Genomic DNA, 27,912 nt, shown 5'->3' with positions numbered 1-27,912 from the left:
GCAAATGGATGGTAGAAATTGCAGTGGACAAGATAGAGGAAACATGGTGTTGAAGGATGTTGAGAAGGGCAAAGTTTATTAGTCCATGGGGAAGAAAGATGCACAAATGGATCTCTTAAGTAGGGCAGACACAATGAACAGTCAGATACGACAAGGAAACATATGACTCTTTGAGATGAAAGGTGAAAGGCCTTATTGACACAAACTAGAAGTCAAAGGGAAGATGTTTAGCAAGCAAAAAAGAAGCATCAATATCAGATATCAATCACCACAACTCCATTTCCAAAAGTCATAATCATAAGCTTCTGTGCAATTCATCCAAGTTTTATTACCATAATTAATCCCAGATATGGAATTGCTTCCATCAAATTCCAGGCGCGTTCTACCGGGTCAAATCTATTAGTAGTCTATTTTTTAAAAATAAATTACGGGCAAGCAAAAGGATAAAGTGCTTAGCAAAGCTATTTTGATCAACATTAGATTCCCTCGGTTTCCTCAATTGGTAGCCAGTGTTTCTTCTTGTGAACTGAAGTGGGACAACAAACAAAGAGGGAGAGGCTTTCATTATCAAAGTCCTCTCTTACCCCAAGAGGTTACTGAAGAAAAAGGGCAGCCACAGAGGCCTACATGCTTCAGTGAAGCAAACTACAATAAACAAGGGAAAGAGGAACAATAGCATTTTGTCCATTATTCCCATGTATAAAAACACAGAGCAATTTGACTTTCTATAAAAGTTAAACTTGCTGTCTTATTGTTCAACGAACCGTTCCAAGATCCTCTAGCTCACACCTTCCACATACTAATTATTAGTACAACTAATACATCCACTGTTTACCCTCAGAAGGGAGGATAAAGACAAATAAGCCATGATGAAAACACACTGGAGGAAAGGAGCATGCAAATTAGCTAACCTCTATGGGAACGGCCACCACAGACCGATTGATGGACACTTGACTGCAGCTGAGGCTAGGTGAGGGAGCTTTTCATTCTCCATTTGCGTTAGCTGGGCTGTGCTTTCTATCTACTGTCTAGTAAATAGTAAAATTTTCTTGGTGCCAGGAGAAATCATACATTCATTCATTCCTCTTCTGGAAAACATGCTCTTCTCATCAGAAATGCTGACCTGATTTCTCCATCATGAGTTTTGTGGAAATTATAAAGTGAGCAGAATTCATTTTATTTATGTATTATAGATACTCTAATGTAGTAAAGTAGAAAACAACACACACAGCCATGAGCACACCAACACACACTACAGGACCAGATCCAAGCTGTAGCCAGTAAGCGGCTTGCTTGGAACAATGCCAGTATACATCAGCTAAGTGTCTGGGCCTAGATTTGTATTTTATACCATGGCTTGGACGGACTGCTTAGTCAGTACAGCTGGCCACTGAAGGCTGCCAACAGTCATTGCCTGCTGAAACTCAGGAAATGGAACCATCCCACACAGCCGTTCCTTTCCAACTCTTACAGCATCAAACCACACATGCCATCAATATAATGCTTACGGAAGTATGTCTCTCATGAGAATGCACCCAAGTTTTCATCTTGGGCTTCAGTAGCTAGCAAAAATCAATTCATCAGGCTGCTATGAGAAAGAATACTGTCTAGGAACGGGGACTAGTATCCTGGCCAAGAAGGGCCCTGAGGGGGCAGGGGCGGTGGTGGTGGATACCCAAACGGTGGGCTTGGACCCGTGGGATATGGAGGCTGGGAAGGGATGGGGTAGCTAGGCACTGGAGGCTGGGTAGGATAAGGGCACTGGGGCCTTCCTGCTGGTGGAAAAAATGGAGACTGTGGGTATCCTGGTCCTGTAGATGGAGCCCTAACGGGGGGCTGAGGGTATCCTGGTCCAGAAGGGGGTGCTCTGGAGGGAGACCAAGAGTACCCAGAGGATGCAGATGGGTCTCCTACCTGAGGCTGGGGTAATGAACTGCTAGAAGAGACAGGTGGGTACCCAGGACCCGAAGGTGATCTATTCGGAAATGGGGGTTGGCTACTTGGCTGAGAGGAGGTGACATGTCCCACCATAACAGGTGCTCCTGGAAAAGAAGCTGGCTGGAGAGCTCCGTGAGCTGAAGGGCCGGTGGGCATGCAAGGGGATAGACTGTAAGGTAAAGGATAGGGTAGTCCCCCAGCCAGGCTACTCTGCGGCTGCTGGTTTGCAGGCCCAGAAGGCATCGTGGAAGGATGCTGGTGGTTGAACGCAGAGCTTCTGGCTGGCTCTTGGGAAGACTGAGACTTCCTCAACACTTCCTGAAGCTTCTCCACTTTCACCCGCCGTAGATGGGACAACTTCCTCATGGAGGAAAACTGCTCCAGGAATGTCTCCAGAGGCACTTCGCCCTCCAGGAACTTTTCAGCCATCATCTGCAATGTAAAAAGACAATTAAACCAGGGCTTTCATTTGCAGTAAGGAACAAGGTTCTCTTCTGCATTCTTCATCACAGCATGCACATTCCATCTCCCAATGACTATTCACAGTGAAAAAGACTGGGCAGGGGGTGGGGGTGGCGAGAGAAACTGGATACTCTCAGGCAACTTGTCCATTGCTCTAGAACAACGGTGACCAGGTTCCCACAAGTCCACATATGAAATAGTGCCCCTCAAGTGCATTTGCTGCCCTCAGTTCCTTGGCACAGTTTTGCATCTAGTCTACCATCCTGGGAAGCAGGAAGGTAAAATACAGAGAGAGCGCCAAACACAAGGGCAGGCTGGACACTAAGCCACAGTCAGGTTCCTTGGCTATTTTGCCACCGCACTGGAGTGCCATAAGCTCTTGAGGCTTGTGTGGTTTATGGGGCCCATGCTGCTGACTGGCCACCCACTCTTGCAAATAAAACAAGCTCAGTAAAACAAAACACATGAACTACATTACGAGACGATTCTCATGATGGCTTGAATTCAGGATGTGAGAAAAGAGAGGTGAGCGCAGAATAGATCACCAGTATTAACAAACAGTATCAGACATGAGTCTTGTTTCCTCTTGAGTTTAAATCATAGGCTAACCTCAGATTCTTCTTCAATTTTCTGCCCTTCTACCTCCAGAAGATTTAACAGGGTGCCAGGCTGCATCGCTGCTGAGAATTTTTCTGGTGGGATGGGAAAAAAATAAAGAAGGGTGATTAAAAATGCCATGCAAAACAAGCACGTCTCCTTCCCTCCATCTCAGTGACAATGTCAGTTCCTGACTCTGCACATGCAGATATATGTGAACAGTGCCACCTCTGAAGGCACAGCTCCCATTGCTTTCAGAGCTGCCACCACACAACTATCCAGCCACAACTGAGAGAGGAAGGTTGGGGAGAGCATGAAGAACAGAGGTCTCTGTTGCCTATATACAAGCACATAGCTTTCTATGGTTACCCACGCACAAATAGCATTGAAACTATGGTGCACACCATCAGGCTGTTCAGGCTGCTAGAAGGCTCAGAAAAGAGGGAACCAAAATATTTTCTCATAAATGACCCTCCCTCCTTGATGACCATCCTCGTTTTCAATGGGAGAGGTGTCAAGAAACAGGAGCCATTTCCAGATCAGGAGTGGCTAACCCTAGGGTTCGCCTGCATACATCCCAACACAGAAGAGGAATCACAAGAAGTAAATCTGGTTATGGGGGCGGGGAGGGGAGCGTATTGATGCCCCATCCTGGGCTGAGGATATCTGAAATGTTACCCAGTTTTGCCTTTTGCTCCTGGCATTGCTCGACCAGCTTCTGCAGTTCTTGATATTTGTCTGAGAGGTTTGCACGTCCTGTTTCGAGGGGTTCCTGAAACTTCAGGTTCCGCTCTGCCAGACTGCGATTTGTGGCCAAAGCCATCTCCCTTTCCAACTGGACATCCTGAACCTGATAAAGACAGACCATTGTTAGGGAAAGGTGGCTCCCCTTAAGTTCCGCCCCATTCCAGTCCAATCCTTCTGATGCATTCTAATATATTCTAACCTCATTAGACTCCAGTGCCAAGCGTTCAATCTCCTCTGAATTGTCCTGCAGCTCCTTCAGCTCATCCACAGTCTTGTCTCTGAATGCCATCATCATTTAGGAGGCTCATTAATACCTCTGCGTCAAAAGAGAAAGCACAAGTGATTAGCAGGTTTTATATCCCATGCTAGGCATTCCAATCCTTTCATGTGTTGGTAATAAAGGTCTTTACCACCCTGTTTATATGACTGCAGGGTGACTCTATCATTTTCATTGTTAGTTTATAGAAGCTCTGTTTCCACATAAGGCAAAGCCAATGCACAGTGGCACACCATGATCATACTCATTCCTCCCTCCCTCATTTTGGCAAGTTGGATTTAAGAGTATACCTGCCACATGTGAATGTTAGCCCAATAACGCATGGTATTTTTCTTCCAGATTTAGTAGGGAAGGGAAGTCCCAATGCATGTTGCACTTTCTGCATGCACGTGCCAGTTAAGACATTGCCATTTTGTACATAGTGTGTTCCTTTGCACAGTAACCCTGTGTTTAACTCTGTAATCCATCCTTGTCCTGCTAATCCCCACCCCACTGTCTGAAGTAGCAGGGTCTGCATGGAAATCTGCAATGTCCCTGCATCACTTTAGGTGTCAGATACACTCAGGCAACCCAACAACTGAAAAGTTCTATGTGTGAAAGCATGCAAAATTAGGAAACAGCAAGCATAAGAAACCACCCGATTCAGAAGCATGCTGTCTTACCCAGTATCAAGAAAAACAGAGTGTATGTTTGTGTGTGTGTGTGTGTGTGTGTGTACACATGAACTATTTGTATATACAATATTATATCATTTGTATCTGAGAAACTCACAACAGTCCTGTAGCTCACTCTCCCTTTGTTTGAATATCTAGTCTAAAAACGGCTCGCCTTTGTTTTGGAACAATGAGGCATTAGGCAAGCTTTCTCTCCATACTTCCTGCTCATTTAGCAACAGTCAGTGCACAACTGTTGGCACAAGGCCTGATTCAGATACTGCTCTTGTCTGCTTAAAAGTATTTATTTGATTCTGTTTATGAATCACTTCCCATAAAATATCTCAAAGTGATTTCACAGTAAAAAAACATCAATAACAAAACTAAGATTCTATCTCAAGACAACTTGCATACCTAAAAACAATTTCACATCCAGCACAGATACAGAGTTGGATGAAGATCTACACTTAAAAGCTGGTCAAAAAAGAAAAGGTCTTCAGAAGGCACCAAAAAGACAATTGTCTTATATTTAACAGAAGTGAGCTCCAAAGGGCAGCTCTTGCCACACTAAAGGTCCAATTCTTATATTATAAAGAATGGGCATGATGCTGAGATAACATCTGCAGGAGGCTCTTTCCTGTGGAGCACAGAAGCCAACTGGGTATACATAAGGGGTATACAAAAACAATCTCATCTGAAAATGAGGATTTGAAATCACCCCCTGTTAAGTAAGGCCAAATCAGCAACCAACTCAGGATTGCAATGGAAACAAATTAAGTGGAGGCACTCAATACAAGGGCAGGGAATAAAGCAATTATCATCTCAAATACTTTTCACAGAATTACTTCATATTACAGTGGTACCTTGGGTTAAGAACTTAATTCGTTCTGGAGGTCCGTTCTTAACCTGAAACTGTTCTTAACCTGAGGTACCACTTTAGCTAATTGGGGCCTCCCGCTGCTGCCACGCCACCAGAGCACGATTTCTGTTCTCATCCTGAAGCAAAGTTCTTAACCCGAGGTACTATTTCTGGGTTAGTGGAGTCTGTAACCTGAAGCGTCTGTAACCCGAGGTACCACTGTATCTTGTTGTTAATTTGATTTATTAGTCACTCAACGCAAAAAAAACCTCTCTAGGCAGCTGAATTCATCTAACAGCCCCATAGAAGGAAGCCCCGACACAAGGACTTCTGGCTTTCCTTCACTCTCTGCCCCAGTTGGGAGAACTCCAAAATAGTGTGTAAGGAGAGATTGTTCCATTTAGTAAATTGCAGTGTTTGTGCAGATGGTACAACTGGATGAGAGTGATGTTGAATTCCACCCAATCAACCTATAGTCACTCCACACTGCCAAATTAAGAGTGAAATTAATAAATTATTTTAACTCATTCCAAGTTTCTTAACAGTTCCTAGCTACCAGTGCCTGTTAATATCAAAGGATCTGGTGGTTCTTTTTCCTTCCTCAGTTAAGTGAGTGAGTCCACCTTACTCTTTGTTTTTTGTTCTGATCAGAGGTGGGAACAACTTTTCCGATTTCCTTTCTTTACTCGGTATTTTCCAAGGGAAAACATAATCTGTGTCTGAGTAATGCTATCTCAGCATCTCTAGCAGTCATGTTGAGGCTTCATCATCTGCTGACTGCCAAGCGGTGCTTTTCTCATCATCTTGTCAGCCAAGATGTATTACAAAGATTACTCAGTCACACTGCCAGTTTCCCATTGCATGTGCCTATTCTGGCTGATTCTAGGATTAACCAAACTCAGTAGCCCTATGGGTCCAGATTAACACCTGACTTTTCAACAGTTTATCAGATCCTTCAAACATAGTTTCTCTCCCTCGCTGTCCCACCACATCTACTCTCATCTACTCTCGTTAAAGACAAGGGATGGAATTCAACATCACACTTTGATGCCTGTCAGTGCAAGTACTGCAGCAATGCCCCGCCCATCTGGCACAGCTGCCCCAGCCACTCTGGGCAGCTTCCAACACATATAAACACACTTTTTAGGATGGAATGGGGATGAGGCATGATGGCAGTGAGGACGCAGTGGTGCCCACCGGCAGAACCCATCTGGCGCTTCCACCCATGTATCAGCAACAAAACAATACCCCTCTTTTCCCAATGTCACATAATAGTTTGGTCCTTATTTTCCAAATATTCTGTTCAGCACAAGGGGTGGCATCCAATGCTGGGTCCAACAACACAACATACTCCTGTGAGCACAATGAAGCTTCTTCTCCTATCCCCTCCACCTCCCCGCATCCCAAATCAGCTTTGGAAAGTTGCGGAGAGCACAGGGGGAGGAGAGAAAATGGATGCCATGCTGCACCAGTTGAATTTCACAAAGAGCACTGGATACTAAGACTGGATAGTTTTAGCCTTTTCTAAACCAAAATTTGCACACAGCAGGTGGAACAAACAACAAACTGGCAAGGATCATAAGCTGTTACTACCTGGTAGTAGCTCTTCTACCTCTTGTTGAAGCAAAACATTTCACAGGTTTGGTTCTGAGGATCCTGCATCAGTATCTGCAAGAGAATTTAAGTCAACCTTGTTAGCCTACCTGCCTCCAAAACCGAATGAATTAAGCGCTTCTGTGGGAGGGAAAGCGATTTTCGTTTCAAGATTAGTGCCACAATTTGAGCAGCTGGGGGCACTAGACATATCCAATTTTTACTTGTACACCTAAGATGCTATTGAGTGTACACCCCCTTGAGCATACACTCGGTAGCAGATCATTTCCCCCTCTTTGTAATGTACGAAACTGCCTGTAAAATGTGTAATGTGCTCAATGACACAGGTGAGCACTCTTATTTAGTAAGTCTCTTACTGAACTCTGGGGGCCAGCCAGGAAGCATTTGTTACGTTAGCAGACTGGACCAAATAAATACTCCACATCTTTCCAGGGTATCTTTGTACATGTTTATACGGTTTATCCCGTGTATGCCAGTTCTTGAAAGGTGTGCACATATGCAGGCAAGACTCAATTACATCAGCATAATGGAAACTGTGCTTTGCACATGTCTTTACAGGTCATCCACGTGGGTTGTCACAGCTACAAAGCTGTTCTCTGCAAGTGGCAAAAACAGAGAACATTCCAGTAAGTCCAGAATGTGAATACCGTAAACATTAGCATGAATCCTTGCTGTGTGCCAATACTGGACACAAATACAACTATCAGCAAGAAAACCTAAAAAGCACTAACAAAATTGCCGGAATCATTTCTATGTTGCATTCAGGAGTGGGAAGACAATAGATGGTCAGTTGTCAATGACAGGTGAGGAAGCATGAGATTTGCAAGGAAAATACTAACTACAGAGGAAGTTGATGTTTGTTCACTGGAATGCCAGTAGGAAACATATACCTGGGGGTAAGGTAACTGATAAGCAAAAAGTTCAAAAGTAAAAGATAACTTATTATTTATTCAATTTATACACATGCATTTCTGGTACCAGAGTCGTGACTTTCCCCTTCTTTAACCACAACCTCAGAGGCAGCCGAAAGGGGGTGGGGAAGGGCACACAATCATTTGCTACATGAAAATGAGCAGCGTCCCCTTCCCTTTTAAGCTGAGCCAGAGATTCACACTAGCATCTGATTTCAGTGCCATGAGTATCCTGCCCCCCAAAGAAGTTACAAAGTGTTGCTGTGATGAGAGGACACATCTTTGAGCATGAAGAAAGCTGCCCTTAGCCAAACCATCCCATAATACCTAAGAGGAAGAGGAGGAGGAGGAGAGTCCCCTCTCAGGGAAGGCGTGGCTCCCAGAAGAGCACAAGACCCAGTTCCCTCTCTTGCCATTTCAGAAGCCAAGCGTCTACCACCCTCCACGGGGCGGGGAGTGGGATCCTGCCCACCGGGAGCAGGTGGCGGGGAAGGTGCCGCCCGCACAGAGTACTCCTCTCTCACACCTACACACCCTCCACTCGAATGAAGCGAGAGGACGCAGTTCGACTCTTCTCACGAGACGGCGCGAGGAAGGGTTAAGTGATAAAACTCCCGTAAAGGTCTCGATTTACCTGCGCTGATCCGGAGGGAGGAGAGGGGGGGGGGAGCGAAAAGCGGAACAGAAGAGGGAATCCCTAGCCGCAGAAGTACTTCCGGCTTCCGGTGGAGATCCGGAAACTGTATGCGCTCATTCTACTCCGAACCAAGAAGGGAGGGATTAATTCGAAGCTCATTCCCCCCTCCCTAAAGGAGGAGAGGCGGTATGTTCCGCAGGCAGAACCAATGAGAACGGCGTGCGGCACCTCCGCCGCTGCCATTTTGTTGGCCGGGGGAAGAGAGTGGGCGGAGTTTCCTCGCCCTCGCACCTCCCGAGGGGTCGAGGAAAGGGCGGGTCATACGTGGCGGGGGTGGGCAGGCAGAGTCGTGACGTGAAGTCTCCTCCCCCCGGCCGCGTGGCAGGGAGTTGCGACGGATATTCCATACGCTCTCTTGGGGCGGCTCTGTTACCTAAGCTGAAACCTGTTCGGGCATACCTTTATATTAGTCTTCTATTTGATTTTAAAGCTAGTTTTTAAAGCATGGTGGTGCAGTGGGAGCATCGCGCCGCAGAAATCCATATAGGATCCCTTCGTGCATTATTTAGTTTCTCTCCATGCGGGCACCCATAAAACGCCTTAGGAGTCATCTTGCAATACTGGAAACTCAACAGTCTATTAAATACAAATCTTCTGCACACCTGTTGGCTTGGTTCATTATTTCTACAACTTAGGTGTGGTCCTCTTGGTTTGGTTTTTAACCGATTCTTCTTTCAGATAACTAGAAATAAACGCTTGCTTTCTTTACCATCACTTTATTTCAAGTCGACTGTTCTGCTCAGAAGTGGTCCAAGGGGCAGCAGGAGCTGTCCACCTAACAGTCTCCAGTTCCCTTCTGTCAAGACAAGCATCAGCTAAGAAAAGGTGCAGCCAGCCAAGTGCCAGCCCCAGCTCTATATTAGTACAGCAACCCTGAAGGCGAAAGAAGCCCTAAGCTGAGACAACAGCAATGGACACAAAAGTTGTGTAGAAACTCCCATTTACTCTGCATCCAGTTAGCTTGGGAAGAACATTTGCCACAAGCCATGTCCATCCTGCTGTTTCTGAGGAAACTGTGTTTTGATGTGTTTCCCTCAAACCAGATTTGATATGAATTTAGAAAAACAATGACTTGGCTGAGTTATAAACCCATAAACCATGGGAAGTTGTGTCCAACAAATTTCTACTCCGAGTAGATGCACTAAATTTATTGGATGCAAGCTAATAGTGTCAGTTGATTTCAGTTTTGTTGGGGTTTTTCTGCACAGCAAAAACTAATTACCTTTGGTTTATATTGCATAAAAGAAAAATTTCTATGACTTTCCAGCACAACAGTATTAAAAACAAGCTGGTACTTGGGACAAGTGTCCAGTTTTTTTAAAAAAAAATTAAAATCACCAGCTATTAAAATAAGACTTCCCCTAAGAGGCTTTTACACATATATCTACTAGCTTTATAAGAATAGAATAGAAAAAGGAACACGATGGGGTTGCCCTATCTCTCCATTGCTATTCATTTCGGTCCTGGAGGTGCTTTTGAACATGATTAGAAGGGACCGGCTGATCCAAGGAATTAAGGTCGGAGCTAAACAATATAAACTTAAGGCTTTCGCAGATGACTTGGTTTTGACATTACAGGAGCCAGAATTTGGTCATGTGGCAGGATTTAAACTGAACAAGCAAAAAACTAAGGTTTTAGAGAAAAATTTGACAACAATGGAAAAAGAAAGGTTTCAGAAGGAGACAGACTTAACTGTGGTTAAGAAAGTGAAATACCTAGGGATCAACATGACGGCTAAAAATTTGAATTTATTTAAAGATAATTATGAGAAATGCTGGATAGAAGTTAAGAAAGATCTAGAAATTTGGTCAAAATTGAAGCTTTCCTTGTTGGGTCGGATTGCTGCTATAAAGATGAATGTATTGCCAAAAATGCTGTTTTTGTTTCAAACTTTACAGATTGTGGACAAGATGGATTGTTTCAAGAGGTGGCAAAGAGATATTTCTAAATTTGTCTGGCAGGGCAAAAAGCCCAGAATAAAATTTAAAATATTGACTGACGCTAAAGAAAGAGGGGGGTTTGCCCTGCCAGACATGAAGTTGTACCATGAATCAGCAGCATTCTGCTGGTTGAAAGATAGGTTACTTCTTGAGAACACTGACATTTTGGATTTGGAAGGGTTCAATAATGCTTTTGGGTGGCATGCATATTTGTGGTACGACAAGGTAAAAGCTAATGGAGCATTCAAAAACCATATTGTCAGGAAAGCTGTGTTTAATGTCTGGACAAGATATAAAGACCTATTGGAAAACAAGACCCCAAGGTGGTTATCACCTATGGAGGCTAAGGCTTTGAAAAAACTCAATATGGAGGCCAAGTGGCCGAAATATTGGGAGATACTAGAACAAGATCGAGACACATTGAGATTGCAGAGTTTTGAAAAACTAAAAGATAAAGTGCGAGATTGGGTACACTATCATCAAATTAGAGAGGCCTTTAACTTGGATAAAAAAATAGGCTTCCAGGTGGAAAAATCGAAATTAGAAACAGAATTGTTAGAACCTAAAACTAAGATACTTTCGATAATGTACAACTTGCTGCTAAAATGGAATACTCAGGATGAAACAGTTAAATCAGCTATGATTAAATGGGCACAGGACATTGGTCATAACATTATGTTTGCTGACTAGGAAAAGTTGTGGACCACTGATATGAAGTTTACAGCATGTAATGCCTTAAGAGAAAATATTATGAAAATGATCTATAGATGGTACATGACCCCAGTCAAGCTTGCAAAAATTTATCACCTGCCTGATAACAAATGCTGGAAATGTAAAGAAACTGAGGGAACATTCTTTCACCTTTGGTGGACATGCCCAAAGGTTAAGGCCTTCTGGGAAATGATCTATAATGAACTAAAAAAGGTATTTAAGTTTACCTTTCCTAAGAAACCAGAGGCCTTCCTTTTGGGCATTGTCGGCCAATTGGTGCCAAAGAAAGACAGAACATTCTTTATGTATGCAACAACTGCAGCAAGAATACTCATCGCAAAGTATTGGAAGACACAAGATTTGCCCACCCTGGAAGAATGGCAGATGCAAGTGATTGACTATATGGAACTGGCAGAAATGACCGGCAGAATCCGAGACCTGGGAGAAGAGTCGATGGAAGAGGACTGGAAGAAGTTCAAAGAATATCTTCAAAAGCACTGTAAAATGTTTGAATGTTAAAATGATGTTGGATATAAAGAGAATAGGGCATCAGTGACATGGTAAAAAGAAATATGTAAAAATGTTTTGAAGAAAAAAGGGGTAAGACCAGAGTATTATTATGTCGAGACTAAATAAATGATATAAAGGATTAAGTTATAAAGAACATGTGATAAATGGTTTTAAAAGGAAAGGAAACCAAAGGCATAATAGATTGAAATGTATAATATTGAATAAGACTGGAAAGAGGGTAGGGAATTGCTGAATTTGATTGTGTAAAGGGGAACACAGAAAAGGGAGATGTGAGGAAGTCAGGAAAGAGGGTTATAAAGACAGTAAGCAAGAAATAATTTTTTCTCTGTTTTTTGTTTTTTTCTGATTATCTCTCCTTTTTTTCATTTTTGGACTGTGCTGTTTTTGATTGTCTTTCCTTTTTGTTTTTTCTGATTGTGATATTCGTTTTATTATGTAAAACCTTAATAAATATTATTAATATATATATATATGATAAAAATACTAATGTGAATGGCTTCTTCCACCATTTGGTATTTCAGCTGTAAAAGACAAATAACAAAATGCTTATTAACCTGCCCAGCTGCTTCTTAATACTTCCTCTAGAGCTATGCCAGTGCTAAGAGACAGGTGAGGTAGGAAAATGCATTATGATAATCCATGTCTACGAAAAATTATATAGTTGTTTAGCTCTTTGACATCTGCCAGGAGGGCATTCCACAGGGCAGGTGCGACTACTGAATGCCGCATCAAAAAAAAGTCTGTCGCTGGGAGTCACCCACTTAACCTATGAATTTGAGCACTGATGATCTCCATACATGGGCAGGTTTGTGCTAGAGAAGGTCATAGGCATCCTAGGCATCTGAGCATGGTAAGAAAGCAAATAATTGTTTCGTGGCAGAACACAGTTCATGCAAACACGTACCCCATATAGAGAATATCTAGGGAGCTGATTTAGGAGATTGATTCAAATTGCATATGATTATGACAGACCCATTTATTTAAACCCAAGTCAGTGAGCACATACAAAGTGGAGAGGGTGGAGCTCGTTTTTCTTCAAAGAAAAGGGGAGCACATGAGTGGGGGGAGCAGAACCCACCCCCTCCCACAGCTTACCTTCCTGCAGTTCCATTTTCCCCAGAAATGGAAGTGAGCCAAGGGAAGTGGCTTGGGGGGCAGGATCTGCTCTGCCAGTACAGCTAGTTCACAAAGTATGTGCAGCAGAATGCTACAGCCCATCCTGGTCATCTGCTATCAGTCTACCAACCTGATATTGACTAGCATGGGCTATGCAGTCCACATAGCCAACTTTTCAAAGTGTGTATGGAGCTGGTTCTGGGTTTCCTGCCTTTTGCATGGTGCTGGATACAGTATGTATTTAGCATTGGAAGAGTTAACCCCCTAGATATTCATACCAGTAACAGGATGCCAAATATAGTGTTTCCATGTGGCTCAAATGACCTGCTGTAGTTAGCATTTAGCTGGCAACACTTTCCATTAACCACTGTTAAAATATTGGGACAAACATCCAGGAGCTGTTTGGAAACCACCTTGCACCACCTGTGATAACAAAGCAAGAATGCTAACAGACATTTCTACAGTAGCCAAAATTATTCAAGTCCTTACCTTGGGTCATGTAAAGCAAAAGATTTAAGGAACTCAAATCCATTTAGTTTATCAAAAACAGAGAAAAGGTTCAGAAGTCACTTGATTATAGCCATATACCTTCAGTGGAAAAATACTGGGTACTAAAAAGTGCTCTCTAATCAAGAGGAAAAGGAGTGGCAATAACCAATGACTAGCTTCCAAATTCCAATAGGAAAGAAAGTGCATGTTTTTTAACCATTGGTGAACACTGCTAATTTAATGGTGGACACTTTATCACTGGCAGTCTTCAAACAAAGCAAGAAAGTTTATTTCCAAGTAATACAATTTGACGAAACTCAATGTGGTATTCATTTACTTATCTTACTGGGGAAATCAAATTAAAGCATTCCCAGTAAAGAATTTAATTTAGACTGAGCTACCTTCAGGGACTCTTTCATTCTATGATTCTGGAGTCTGGCCAGGAGAGGAACCGGAATAACTGCTGAAGATTACCTTAGTAGTTCTGGCAAGTATCTCCTTGGTTAGGTGGCAGGTGATGTGCTGCTATCAAAACTGAATAGAGTGGCTAATTTATCTCAACAGCTGGCCTATTTTGCTGCGTTTGTGCGTTTCCTCACATTCAGAAGCCAGACAAGTCTTAGTTCATCAGTGATGGGATACATTCTCCACAGCACCTGAAGGCAGCAGGGAGGTGTGAGGCAAGTTGAATGCATACACAGCCACAGTATGTCTTCAAACACCTTGCTACCATTCCTTGCCCACCAACACCTGCTGCCTGAGGCATGTGCCTCCTTCTGCCTAATGGAATAATGGCTCTAGCATACCTGAAAGAGGGGTGATATATCTACCCCTCCCCATATGAGGATGTTTCTGTGAACAAAGGGATGTGAGTGGCGCTGTGGTCTAAACCACAGAGCCTAGGGCTTGCTGAGCTCCCGTTGTTCGGTCCCAACTCCTGCCCACCTAGCAGTTTGAAAGCACGTCAAAGTGCAAGTAGATAGATAGGTACTGCTCTGGCGGGAAGGTAAACGGTGTTTCCGTGTGCTGCTCTGGTTCGCCAGAAGCAGCTTAGTCATGCTGGCTACATGACCCAGAAGCTGTCTGCAGACAAATGCCGGCTCCCTCAGCACATAGAGCGAAATGAGCGCACAACCCCAGAGTTGTCCGCGACTGGACCTAACAGTCAAGGGGTACTTTTACCTTTACCTGTGAACAAAAACTAAAGGAGACTGCAATTTGTGTTTGGAGTCAGACAGAGTCAGAGGTCTCTGGAAATCATTTTGGATTCCTGGTTGTCTCTTAAGAGATATGATGTGGGAGAAGTAGATTTTGGCTGGCTTAGCCTCCACCTATGCTCAGTTTAGTTCTCGAAGTTACCAACATGAGTTTGACCAAACTGCGGGAGGCAGTGGAAGACAGGAGTGCCTGGCGTGCTCCAGTCCATGGGGTCACGAAGATTCAGACACGGCTAAACAACTAAACAACAACAACAATGCTCAATTTAAATATTTGTAAATAAATGCAAACAAGTATACAAAGCCATAATATATGCCCCCTGCATCATTTCCTTCAAAATGAACCAAACCTGGGTGAGTGGCTGCACCCCTGGAACTTCTCACTGTCCAAAGAACTGGAGTGTACCTAACACTATGGTTACTAAAGGGGATCTCACCTCCATCTTCAGGTTGGCTGGTAGGCTTTCCTGCTCTGTTTTATTCAGTAAAGAGGTGTAAGCTGCAATCTACTGTGCTGAGGTTATGAGTGAGATGGGTCTCTCTTCTCCCCAGCTATCAATACTGCAGAGAATAGGAAATGCACTTATTTCCCCAGTTCAGTTTATGAAGCAACACACAAATAAATTGACCAGATCGAAATCCTACTAATTTGCCCTTGTATGTGGGTAGAGCTTATTATATTTCTCTTTTCCCTGCTCCTGTTTCCTTGTTCACGTCCTCTGGTTCAGAAGTTGACTGTCACTGTGCTCTTGTTTATACTTTATGCACAATAATGCAAATGCCCTGGATGAGCTACCATGAGAAATATAATAGAAAATGTAAAAGAAGCCTCTTTACAAGCAAGTGCAGTAGCTACTCACAGATTGTGCTCACTCAGTTGTGCAGTACCTGTTAGAATGGAAGAATTTGGGAGGGATAAAGCATGACCAAACCAGGCCATGCAAACCAAGGGACTATGAGAGCAAGCAAACATTGAGGATGCCCTGAGAAGTGGGAGATTACAGCTGTCCAACAATAAACATGTAAACAATGTGGGTTAATACTACATTAAACATGATAGAGCTGGTGGCACCTTTTCCATCCGTCATATACACATTTTAATATAAGACCTTGTTGGGCAAGTTAGTATTGTCACAATTTTGGCAATGCCATAAAATCTAACTGATGCATGTTCTCTATCTAGGTAGGAGCTGTAACACCTGCCCTGTCAACTAGGCTCATAGTTACCCAAGCGCATTTTCAGACAAGCAAGTGGAAGAAGAGTCAAATTACTAGGGAACATTACTAGGTCTACTTCTCAAGCAGCAGATGAAGTGATCATTCTCTTCTTGGATTGCACCATTTCAAATGGGACTCTCAAGATTAAACCCCCACACATAGAAAACTGGCGTGTCAGGGAGAAGCCTAAATTACAACCCTTTTCTGGGGCATTTATTGTTTGATCAGAGCCTTTACTCTCTTTTTTTAATGAAGGAATGTTATATCATGAGAATCTTCCCCAACCCCCAGTCTAGATACAGATTTACCAGGTCAGCTGATGTTTGTGACCTGAGATGCACAGGATTGGAGGCATTAGATGCCAAGAAATTAAAACATTTCTAACAGTAACTAGTTATCAGTTTCACAAATTTATTGAGTTCTTTAATCTACTCTGTCTCTCTGCTAAATGTCCCCAAGCAGAGAATGAAAATTAAATTCCATTAATTAACAAACTACACAAGAGTATCAGGAGACAGCTGATAAACAGTATTTGCAATGCCATTTTCATATTTTATGATAAATAAGGAGCAGATATGCAGCATGGCAGTTATCAGGCCAGTCAGCACAATAACACAATAACTTTAGTAAAGGTCACCTGAGAACTCATACACATCTATCCCACATTGCAACTCACTTAATTTTCTGGGGGTTTGCTTGTTCCTGCCAGTTCAGGACCGCAATAGCTTTAATGGAAAATAAAGTTTGTTATCTAATGCTTGCAATGACTTAGTGTCTGATGGAAAAACCCTAACTTTTCTAAGCACTTCACTTGCAATTACCCCATCCAGAGCCATAACCATACGTGATTATATGTAACTGTCCTGTCACATGACCTTACAACAAATCTGGGTTTGCCACCAGATTTCTGGAGATTTATGGCTTTTATTGTACATTTAAAATTTGTTGTTATATATATTTTTATTCTTTTATGCATTTTCATGGAATGAAATACTATGCATAAAGAAAAACTGTAATGACCTTAATACAAATCAACACAGCACACATAAATGCAACAATTGTACTTGTAAGGCTAAGAGGGAAATCACTATTTCTCAGAAAGTTAGGACACTGGTTTGAATGTGGGAAAATGTTTTCTGCTCTGCAATGGATGCAGAGCAGAAGTATCATCTAGATCCATCACAACTCAAATGATGCACAGCATTGGCCCTACCATGAGGCAGAGTGAAGCAGCAGATGATTAAAGGCAAGGAATGACTAGAGCTGTGTTTATCAAGTGGCCTTTCCTGCACCAACTATGATAGACTGATGCCCTCAAGTGCAGCAGAAAGTGTCCATCACCAGGGCTGAAGTAAGATTTAATAGCCAGTCTGGTTGACTTTTGTAACTGGAACAGGAGAGTTACAGCCAAATGTCTTGAGCCAGTTTTGACAACCCATGTACTTTTAAAATGCTTTGAAAGGGAGGCTAGATTTTTTTTTTAAGTTGGCTCCTATTTTTTTAAAGTTCATAAAATGGCACATGGGCAGAAAAAGGGTCTAGCTTTGTGCCTTACTACTAATGATATCAATGGCATCATAAAACTGGCTCCCATTACACTCATGCAGCCAGATTCCACGTAGTACTACTGCAAATGCAACCAACATGCTAGTTTAGGGGCAGGGGTTGTATTCTCCCAGTGACAACTTATTGCTATGTGTTCTGAACACACCCAGAATAACAAGGATGAGTGACTGGATTTACCACAGTTTCTAGGAGTTCAACCTATCAGGTGATCTTTAGCTATGCTGCTGTGCTACAATATAAAATAATATTAAACAGCATATTTAAAATACAGTTCCTTACATTTTCTGTTTTTTTAAAGAAAACATATTTGTGCTTATTGTCCTGAGTACTATAAGAAGAAAATACAGTATTTTCTTTTTAGTAAACTAAGTCCTACACAGAGTAGGCCCATTGGAATTGATAGACACTGTGAACTTAGGCCCATGTATATCAATCAGTCTACTCTAAGTAGGACTTGGTTGAATACAATGCATTATGTAAGTGCCCTTGACACCTGCCATTGTGTTCTGATGGGTTTTAATGTCACATGAGTTTCAGCACCCTTTTAGGTCAAGATCCTAATGCAAATGGAAATGAATGAACTTGGAATGTTCTCTAAGCCTTTTATTTAAGGACATAAAAAAAAAATCTTATCAGGAAGGTTTGCATTTCTTATCGGAGTTGCAAATACAATATGAAAGACTTGGAGCTTCATGTATATAAGAAGCAGCACCCTGCTGTGTTGCTCTACAGTTGGGACCCACATTTCATTTTCATCAGCGGCTTGGGGATAAAGGAGACATCATGAAGTTGCTTTTGCTTCTGGGCTTGGTGGCACTCTCCCAGTGCTTGGTGACCAAGTAAGTACTGGGGTTTCAGCTTTCTTGAAGGAAAGGAGGTACACTCTGATTCAGAAACATCCAGCCTTATGTTTAAACCAGGGATGGTGAAGCTATAGCCCTCCAGATTTTATTAGATACAACTCTCATCAGCCTTCACTATTGGCCAAGCTAACTGGGACTGATGGGTGCTGGAATCCAACAACATCTGAAGGGCCACATATCCTAACCAGGCTCTAAACTTGGTTCAACAAGCTCTTTCAGCAAACTCTCTGTCTCTGATACCAAGCAAGCCATAAACCCTTTGCTGTGTCCCAGTTCTACCCCCCAAAACTAAAGAAAGCATTAAAAAAATTATCTATTCAGCCAGCTAGCCATCTACAAAAACCCTGTACATTCCTAGGGTAGAAGGTGCCATCTTTCTATAGAAAACTTGGTGAAGCCATTCTTGACTAGGATCTCCAAGGCCTACTACATTGCAAATACTGAAAGTCCTAAAACAAACTTTGCTTTGCAAGCTTCAAGAACTAGAATATATATTTTCTCCTATCACCTTGCCATCTTTCTTTCTTTTTCCCCTTCTCACTCTTTACTGTTTAGGGTCCCTCTGAGGAAAGGGAAATCCCTGAGGCAAAACCTTAAAGAACATGGGCTGCTGGAAAAATACCTGGAGAAACATCCTCACAACTTGGGCTCAAAGTATTTCCCCAGCCAAGGCAACGCAAATGCCGCTGAGCCCTTGGAGAATTACATGGATGTAAGTATTCTTTATTCATCGGTTATAACTGAAACAATACATTACTGAATTTTGGTAAAGAGAAGGAACTGACCAGGGTTATTATGTGCTTGCAAAATTGGTTCACTCAGTATAAAATTAAAATCTGAAAAGGAGAAGATCAGGAGTGGGACCTACATCTTGGTAACCAGTCAACCCAATCTATCCCTTCCAAAAATTCCCACACCAAATCTCCATTGCTAAGCATCCTTGGTTTGTTCTTCAGCCACTTCTATCCTTCACTGAGGCACTCCTATCCTGGCACTTAGTGTTCCACTGCCAGACACTACCCTTAGGACTTCTCCAGATGACCTTTTTATTAGCATTCATATTGATTTGCGTCTACAAAGCTTATGTGGTAGTTAGACTATGCCTGGACTTTATTGAGCATTTGCTCTGTTTATTTATGGGGCAGTTATACCACAATGAACATTCATCCTGATCTGCTTGCAAGGTGTTTACCTGTCTTTCTGTTAATAATTTGTTCATCCCATACTTTCCCCATCATTTTTCTAATGGCCAAAAGTCAGGTTTTTAAAAAAGCAGATTTGTTGCTCTAGGTCAATGGAGCACTTTAATCCACTTCAATTTTGCAGACCTAAAGCACCCTTAGATCTAAGGTATAATGTATTTAGAACAGGCATCATTTTAGCAAAGGTTTCCATGCAAACCCCTTCCTGAATGCAGAAGTGGTTTGCATGGACTCCTGCCAAACTGAGCAGGATTTAACTGCACATACCCTGTTCCCAACAGGGAACATGTATGCACAGCCAACATGGAATTTAACCCTGCCCTCATGCCTATCAGATGATGTCACAAGTGATGTCAGCTGATGGGCAGGTGGCTGTGTTTTGGAGAAAGTGGTCTTGAGGGCCAGCTTGGACTCCTGGTGGACCAGGATTGGCCCACAGGCCAGTTGTTCTTCACCCTTGTCATATGAGCTTCCAATGAACCAATCAGAATGGATGCTCAATAAACAGGTCACCAGGAAGAACTTCTGTCTCCAGATGAATCTTCTGTGGTGCAATAGTAATGATAACACCCCGTTTTCTTCCCCCCACAGATTGAGTACATTGGCACCATCTACATCGGTACTCCACCACAGCAGTTCACAGTCCTCTTTGACACCGGCTCCTCCAACTTGTGGGTCCCTTCTGTGTACTGCTCCAGCTCAGCCTGCTGTAAGTAGCCTTTAGAATTGGGAATGGACTGGGTAATCCTTTCAGCCCATGCCTAGCAATCCCTTCCTCAATGTATATTCATAGTGGTCATGCAAAATGCAGCCCTAATATTAGGCTTAAGTGGACAGTTGCCTAGACTAGCCCATGGCAGGTGGCAATAAAGGGAATCAAGGTGGAACAACAACACAAGGTCTGTCTTCACATATGGCAGGGGTAAGGAACCGTTCTCAGCCTGAGGGCCACAATCTCTCGTGTGCAACTTTTCAGGGGCCTCATGTCAGCAGTGTGTGGGGCCAGAGGTAAAAGGGGATAGACAACTGCTAAAGGAGACTACATTGCGAGCCCAGTCGCAGTCCCCCCCAGAAATCAGGCCCCGCAAATAAGAAGATACATACACAGCATGTTATGGGATTAAATTAGGCCACAACTTTATTAAAATTCAGATGTAGGAGAACCTTGGCTTAGGTATTGGGTGTGTATCCCTCTCTGACCCCGGCTGGGAACTAAGGAAGAGCAGGGGTTGGTAGGAGTTCAGGGGGACACCACAGAACATAAGTTTATGCGGCTGGGCCCCCCAACTCCTCCCGTATGGGGGTTCTGACCATGCACTGAGCACACATGGTCAGTGGTACCCAGCATAAAACCCCTCTAACTGGGCCCTGCTAATGCCGCCGTGTGAGAGATGCGCTACTGCATTACCCCTTGGTCACATTGATGAACTAAAGGATTCCGCCCAAGGCCTAAAATCGCAGCCTCGCCGCCAAGATTCAGAACAGCTGAAAAGACCTACCACTTGCAAAACTTTAGCAACAACCCGCAAACCACTCTTCCAGATGCTCTGACCAGAATGGCTGACCAGCATTGCCGGCAGCTTCCTTTTCTGGTTCCCAGCTCCACCCTGGGGCTGCAACCGATTGGCTGTTGGTGCACATCACCTGGATGACCTGGACGGCCCAGGGGTTGGAGCAGCTGGCAGGCATGACCCCGTGGGTCAGGGAAGCCCACTCCGGGTCGCAAAAGATGTCCATGTCATGACTGGTGAACAGTCATTCCAGTCATACAAAGTTGGAGGTTTCTATTCACACACATACCACACACTCCAATCGCCACCCAACAGAGCAAGAGGCATTAACAAATTTCAAGGACACATTCGAGCCAGACAAAATCCTTTGAGGAGTGTGGGATGGGGAAGGAATGACCTGGGATGGGGAAGGAGGAGTCCTCAGGGGCAGGCAGAGAGGCCTGGAGGGTTGCATTTGGCCCCTGGGCCTGGAGGTTCCCCACCCCTAATAATTGGGGAAGTGACATGAGGGGATATTTCTCTCTGCATCTACTCAACCGGCTAGAGAGGAGCATACCCCCTAGCACTGGCCAGGTGTTTTCCCCTCACAGCCACAGCCAGCTCCCATTCAGCTGAGGTTAGAGGAAAGAGCTTTCACATTGTAGTACTGAGGCAGCTCACGTCTGTATACATGTTAAACCTGAACGCCACAACATCACGGATTAACTCCTTTGTGTTTTCAGCAAACCACAACCGCTTCAACCCCCAACAGTCCTCCACCTACCAGGCCACCAGCCAGAGCGTCTCCGTCACATATGGCACCGGGAGCATGACTGGATTCCTAGCCTATGACACCGTCCAGGTAAACTGCTGGGGGACAAAGAATGATGGGCAGCCAGTTTGGAAGCTAAACACTGGGCATAGGTGGATAAAGAGGAGCAGTACTGACTGAGAACCAGTGCTTTTTTTCTGGGGGTACTCAAGGGTATGCAGTACAGGCACCTCTTTTTTTCTAGAAGCAAAGCACTGCTGAGAACCATAGAACTAAAATACATCACTCTTTGCTAACTTGGTGAGCTTCAGATATTTTGGGCTATGCTCCTCATCAGCCTCAGCCAGAACACCTTTCAGAATCTGCATTACAAGTCACATTCTATACTTGCACTTAGCTATGCTAGATTCCCTGTTATCTAGATTCCCTGCACAATTAGTAGAAGGTTCTTTGAAAAAGGATGTTTGTATAGAATAGGATTTACCTAATGAGTCCTGGCAGTGCAATATCTGCCTGAGGGTTTCTGTTTGCGCAATGGGGCTCCCCCCCTCCTCCCCAACTTGCCCAGCAGTGCACCCCCCCCCCATTTTTTCTAGGGAGAGGGGTCAGGAGAACACCCAAAACAGATGGAGGGGAGATTGTTCCATCTGGCAAACTGCAAAACATTCACCATAGCACAATGATGAATTCCACCCACAGTGCTTTTCCTAGGTTTTCAAAGGACTACACAAACATTGGTCCCATTTGAATAGAACTCAGAATCAGTTTAGTGCTACACAAATGAGCCTGGTTCAGACTTGTTGTGTCAAAATGTGGTTAATTTAAATGATGGCTTATTTAAATAATCCAAGATCAAACTATGGTTTCTGATCCTGGCCTTCTTCAGTAAACCATAGTTTAAGCTATCAGCAGTTCCAGGTCTGAAAATAATGACAAAATGATTAATTAAAAAAAAGGAAACGAGTTCTTCTTTTGTTCCATGGCAGAGGAGGATTGCTCATGTAGTACTAAAACTATGGTTTAGCATTAGGTCCAAGCCAGGCCAATATCATAGCAGTCCTTGCAACAGACCACTATTATGATTCCCATGTTAAGGGCAAGGAGGCTGAGAGTGGCTTACCTAAGGCTACTTTTCCAATTTGTGGATGAGGTGAGCTTTGAAGAAGGGGAGTTCCAGCTCACACTCAAGATTACACCAGCTGAAAAGCAAAAAAAAGAGCCTTTATTAGGGGTTGCTATATTTCAAAAAGTAAAAATCTGGACACAAAAGTTGTTGAGCTTTTATTTCAAAATCTCAGAGAGAGAAATTTCAAAGCTTCCCTCCCCGCTTTGGAAATTCGCCAAAGATCAACACTTCCAATATGGGCTGCCATATGGCTGGGTTTTCCCAGACATTTCAACCAATTTCTGAAAATTCCACCCAGACGCCATTTTTGACGGATGAATTCCAAATGTCTGGGAAATTCTAGATGTACGGCAGCCCTAGCCTTCATTATGTTGCCTGGTTAACAAAAAGTACTGCCTATCACTGCTGCTACCACCACCACCACCACATACATCAGCTAGGAAGTGGAATATTTTCATTTAATTTCATAATGTATCTGACTGTAGTTTCTCTCGCACATAGGTGGGAAGTATTGAGGTCACCAACCAGATCTTTGGCCTGAGTGAGACCGAGCCTGGCACTTTCCTTTATTATTCCCCCTTTGATGGCATCTTGGGTCTGGCTTACCCCAGCATTGCCTCCTCTGGTGCAACTCCTGTCTTTGACAACATGATGAGTGAGGGTCTGGTGTCTCAGGATCTCTTTTCCGTCTACCTGAGTTCGTAAGTACTGTATGAGCTATCTGAAAGCATTTCCCCACAAAGGGATGCAGCAGGGGCCCATTGCTAATGGACAGAGGACATGAGAACTAAGTAGGTTGTTTCTAGAAACTCAGCAGCAGGGAAACTTGTGCTGGATAGCAAATCCAAAATTTGACCCAAATATCAAATTTAGCTTCATGTCTAAGCACAAAACTGCATGCAAGTCTTTTTAAAACATTGGGGATTCTGACTTTATTCCTCACTAGCCATCACCATATTAAGCATCACTTAGGGCTCAGCTGGACAACTACTAAATATATTACAACTTATAGATGATAGTGGTGATGTAACACTTTTTATAAGTGCTTGTTGCCCTTTACTTACTCTGACACCATAGTCTTTACAACAGCATGGATAGCAAACTTGTGTCCCTTCTGATGTTGTTGGACTCTGACTCCCATCAGTCTCAGCCAGCATTTTGGGGTGGATTCAGTCACATACTGAAAGCTTATTTGGAGCTCTTGTGCAACAAGCCCATTTCCTCCAAAAGATCAATAAGGAGAATACCAGTTATTTCCTTATTTGCAATAAAGAAATTTATGGGGAAATGCAGTAGAAAGTGTGGATAACGCCATCTATCCTCCCCACAAACAAATAGGAATGAATGCTTATTAAGTATCCAACATCATCAAATCTCCCTGCAAGCAAATGAGGATGAATGCTCAATAAACAGATCATCTGAAAGCACCCTATGCTATGTGAAAGACTCTCTGCCTGAGATTCTGGACAGTTGCAACCAGTCAGAGAAGACAGTAATGGCCTAGGTGGGCAAACAGTCCCACCTTATATCGGGCAGGTTCTTAGAGTCCTCTGTTGTCATTTTCTCCTCAGCAATGACCAGAGTGGAAGCTTTGTGATGTTCGGTGGTGTCGACTCATCCTACTATTCCGGGAACCTCTACTGGGTGCCTCTCTCTTCTGAGTCTTACTGGCAGATCACTCTGGACAGGTAACGACAACTTCAGTCATCACTTCAGTCAGAGGCCACCAAGAAGAAGGTGCAAAATGTGATGTGATCAGCTGAGACACATATGAGATTCAGAGAATAGCTGAGGGAGGGAGAGCAAGCAGGAAAGAGGCAGAGGCAGGGAGAGCAGCCATGGAAAGTTCCACCTTACACGCAATGGGTGGATCTCACGAGAGCATTTCTCCCACATTTCCTCATGGGCACCTTGTGGGCAAAAAGATGAAGGTTGCTTTCTCTTTGTCACATTTGACCTACCTGTGTTCTCTTCAGCATCACCATGAATGGCCAGGCTATTGCATGTTCCGGCGGCTGCCAAGCTATTGTTGACACTGGTACCTCCCTCTTGGCTGGTCCCCCTCAAGGCATTTCTAACATTCAGTACTACATTGGTGCAAGCAACGGTGAGGTAAGGAAAGAAGGGAGGCTTCCAAAGGTACCAAAGAGACTGATAAGATGGAGAGTATGCATGTGTGAGAGAGAGGCGGGGAGAGAGAGATGGGTTCAATGCCAATTCTGACTCCTGGGTGGTGGTGGTTGTTGTTTTTAAAAAAGCACTGATGTGGGCCAGCAGTGGGAAACATGTGGCTCTTCATACTCCTATTAGCCCCCGCCAGCATGGCCAATGGCCAGGGATGATGGGAGCTGTAGACCAGCAACATTAAGAGGGCCACAAGTTCCTCACCTGTGAGGTAGGCCAAAATCAGATTATGAAGAAAGAAAAGGGGAATGGCAAGTTGGTTATTCCTCAGCCTTCCTGTGACCTTTCTCCATTGCACAAAGAACCTTCTGCTCGTGGCTGGAAGGCAGGGTAAATATGGATATATGTGAGTCTGAGGCTTTTTAAAAAATAATAATTAGATGCTTGGAGTTTTAGAAAAAAAAGTTGCTTTGGTGCTATTGTTATGGTGGATGCAAACTGCTTCCCTAAGAAAGATCTTCTGCTGCAGAAGCATTCCCTTTTCTATCCGAACTAGACTGTTGCCAAGAAAAGGTCATTTCCATCCAAACACCAGCCGGCTAGCACTATCATGGGATGGTTGTGCAAGAAGGTGGTTGCACAAATGTTGCCTGTGGTGGCAAGCGGCCCAGTTCCAACCCTGCCCTCATGATTTGATTGGTGCTATTTGTTTTCTATACTGCACCCCACCCCCACCCCAGAGCTGCCATAATCATTTCCTCTGTTTGCAATGTTCAGGGTGTGCGTGTTGCTGCTTTTGCAGCCAGAACAGCACCATCCATGAAACAGAGAAAGGCTTGAGGAGCCTCCAAGATTTGCAGAAGTAGAACAATCTTTAGGAAACCTGGAGGGTGGTGGGACTCCAGATACAGTCCAATGAAGGCCATGGAACACTGAATTGTTGAGGTGGGAGCAGAAAATCAGGGATGGAGTGGAGTGGAATGAAGTAGAGTGGCTGGAATCCTGAACAGTAGGAACTCCACACTGCAACATTATGTTGAAGGTCCCATTTGTATTAACTAATGTCCTTCCCAGGGCCCTTCCACTTAGACCAATTGTTGGCTTTTCCTTTTGTTCTCAACATTTGAAGGCACAGTGCCACATGGCTAATCTTGTTATTTTTTATTTGTTCTACTCCACATCAGGTCAGCTGCAGTGCCATGAACAGCCTACCTGACATTGTTTTTACCATCAATGGCTATGAGTTCCCTGTGCCTGCCAGTGCCTACATTCGCCAGGTAAGGGTCATGGTTCATCTAACCTGGAATTTTCTCGAATCATTTCTGTGAAGAGATCAGCCTGCTGATTAAATCAGTCCTGCTGGCTAGGACCCAAACCCATGAATTCAAGTTACAAGAAAGGAGAATCTGACTAAACTTCAGGAAGAACATTCTGATAGGAAGAGCTGTTTGACAGTGGAACAGACTTCCTTGGAAGGTTGTGGATTCTTCTTCCTTGGAGGTTTCTAAGCAGAGGTTGGATGGCCAGCTGTCATGGATGATGTACTTGAGATTCCTGAATTACAAGGAGTTGGACTAGATGACCCTCAATGTCCCTTCCAACTCTACAGTTCTATGATTCTATGAAAAGTTGATAGGAATCAGATCCATGAAGGGGTAATAATATCATATAAATTCAATAATACAAACCTAGGAAAGATCCACACCATACATTTGAAGTACATCCAATGCACATTTAAAGCACATGACTTCCTTCCCAAGAATCCTGGGAACTGTTGTTTGTTAAGGGTACTGGGAATTGTAGCTCTGTTAGAGGGAAATTACAGTCCTCAGGATTCTCTGAGAGAAGCCATGTGCCTTGGATATGCTTTAAATGTATAGTGTGGACCTGCAGGGTGTGGGGAGGGGGGAGGGAATCTCCTAATGCCATATTCCATAAAATGCACAAGCATTCAAGCAACACATGGCTGAATGAAAGGAAGGTGTGCTAGGGAGACAGCTGGTGTCCAGTGAGTGACACAAACCATAAAGCCCTACTTATATCAATCACAGGACAGTCCCCACACAGCCCCCAACCTCACTTCAACATAGATGCTCTGTGAAGGGTCTCCCATGCCAGTGAAGCTACTCAAGTGGTGTGACACAAAAGCCAACACTAACTGTATCTTGTTTCCCTTTGTTTCAGGGCCAAAATGGCTATTGCACAAGTGGCTTTGAGTCCATCAGCATTCCTACTCAGTCTGGTGAGCTGTGGATCCTTGGGGATGTCTTCATCCGCGAGTACTACTGTGTCTTTGACAGAGCAAACAACCAGGTCGGCTTGGCCCCTGTGGCATGAACGTGACAACATCTATTGGCAAAATGATTCCCTCAAGGTTGTTTTTACTTGCTGGGACTAAATTTAGTCACTATGCTCCCTCCCCATAAGCTGAAACATTAATAACAGTAGAATAAAAGAATATAAAGCAAATGAATTTTGGTTTGCATTCCTCACAGACTTAATGCATACCTATCTAACTACGTAAGTATTACCAGTGAGAAAGTGGACCTGGTTTTCCTTTTTCGTGTTCATCTTTTCTAGTTTCCATGGGTCTCTACTCTTCTCTTCTTCTGGCTAGATCAGTTGAGCAACTTAAAACACAACACACAACATCACTCTATCCTGAATTTCTGTTCGCCAGTTCCATGTGAGAGCTTCAGCTATTTTTTATGTGTCAGAGCAACTTGCTCTGTCCATTTCTGATAAACTTCGTTCCACTGAACTTCTGATATGTTCTGTTGCACAGAGGGAAT

At 43.6% G+C, this 27,912-nt stretch overlaps 2 protein-coding genes across 3 annotated transcripts; one reads left to right on the top strand and one right to left on the bottom strand.

Annotated features, from left to right (window-relative positions):
• Positions 1–49: 49 nt before the first annotated feature.
• Positions 50–8,914, bottom strand: VPS37C (VPS37C subunit of ESCRT-I). Of its 2 annotated transcripts, none has more exons than XM_079991063.1 (6): positions 8,693–8,914; positions 7,127–7,201; positions 3,944–4,060; positions 3,676–3,847; positions 3,010–3,092; positions 50–2,370 (listed from the first exon to the last, which is right to left on the bottom strand). In XM_079991063.1, the coding sequence occupies exons 3-6, from the start codon at positions 4,037–4,039 to the stop codon at positions 1,621–1,623; spliced, it is 1,101 nt and encodes a 366-aa protein (XP_079847189.1). In that variant the 5' UTR covers positions 4,040–4,060; positions 7,127–7,201; positions 8,693–8,914; the 3' UTR covers positions 50–1,620. The 2 variants fall into 2 exon arrangements, with proteins under 2 accessions (XP_079847189.1, XP_079847190.1); XM_079991064.1 differs by lacking the exon at positions 8,693–8,914 and adding an exon at positions 8,394–8,596 and having other exon boundaries at positions 7,127–7,203.
• Positions 8,915–18,231: 9,317 nt separating this feature from the next.
• LOC307203231 (pepsin A-like) lies at positions 18,232–27,589 on the top strand. Its single transcript, XM_079953895.1, has 9 exons — positions 18,232–18,382; positions 18,962–19,118; positions 20,200–20,317; positions 21,842–21,960; positions 23,498–23,697; positions 24,568–24,684; positions 24,973–25,108; positions 26,305–26,397; positions 27,305–27,589. The coding sequence occupies exons 1-9, from the start codon at positions 18,327–18,329 to the stop codon at positions 27,455–27,457; spliced, it is 1,149 nt and encodes a 382-aa protein (XP_079810021.1). The 5' UTR covers positions 18,232–18,326; the 3' UTR covers positions 27,458–27,589.
• The last annotated feature ends 323 nt before the right edge of the window (positions 27,590–27,912 follow it).

The sequence above is a fragment of the Podarcis cretensis genome, assembly GCF_951804945.1.
Source record: "Podarcis cretensis genome assembly, chromosome: 1".
NCBI lineage: Eukaryota > Metazoa > Chordata > Lepidosauria > Squamata > Lacertidae > Podarcis > Podarcis cretensis.
This window is presented reverse-complemented; position numbering and strand designations above follow the sequence as displayed.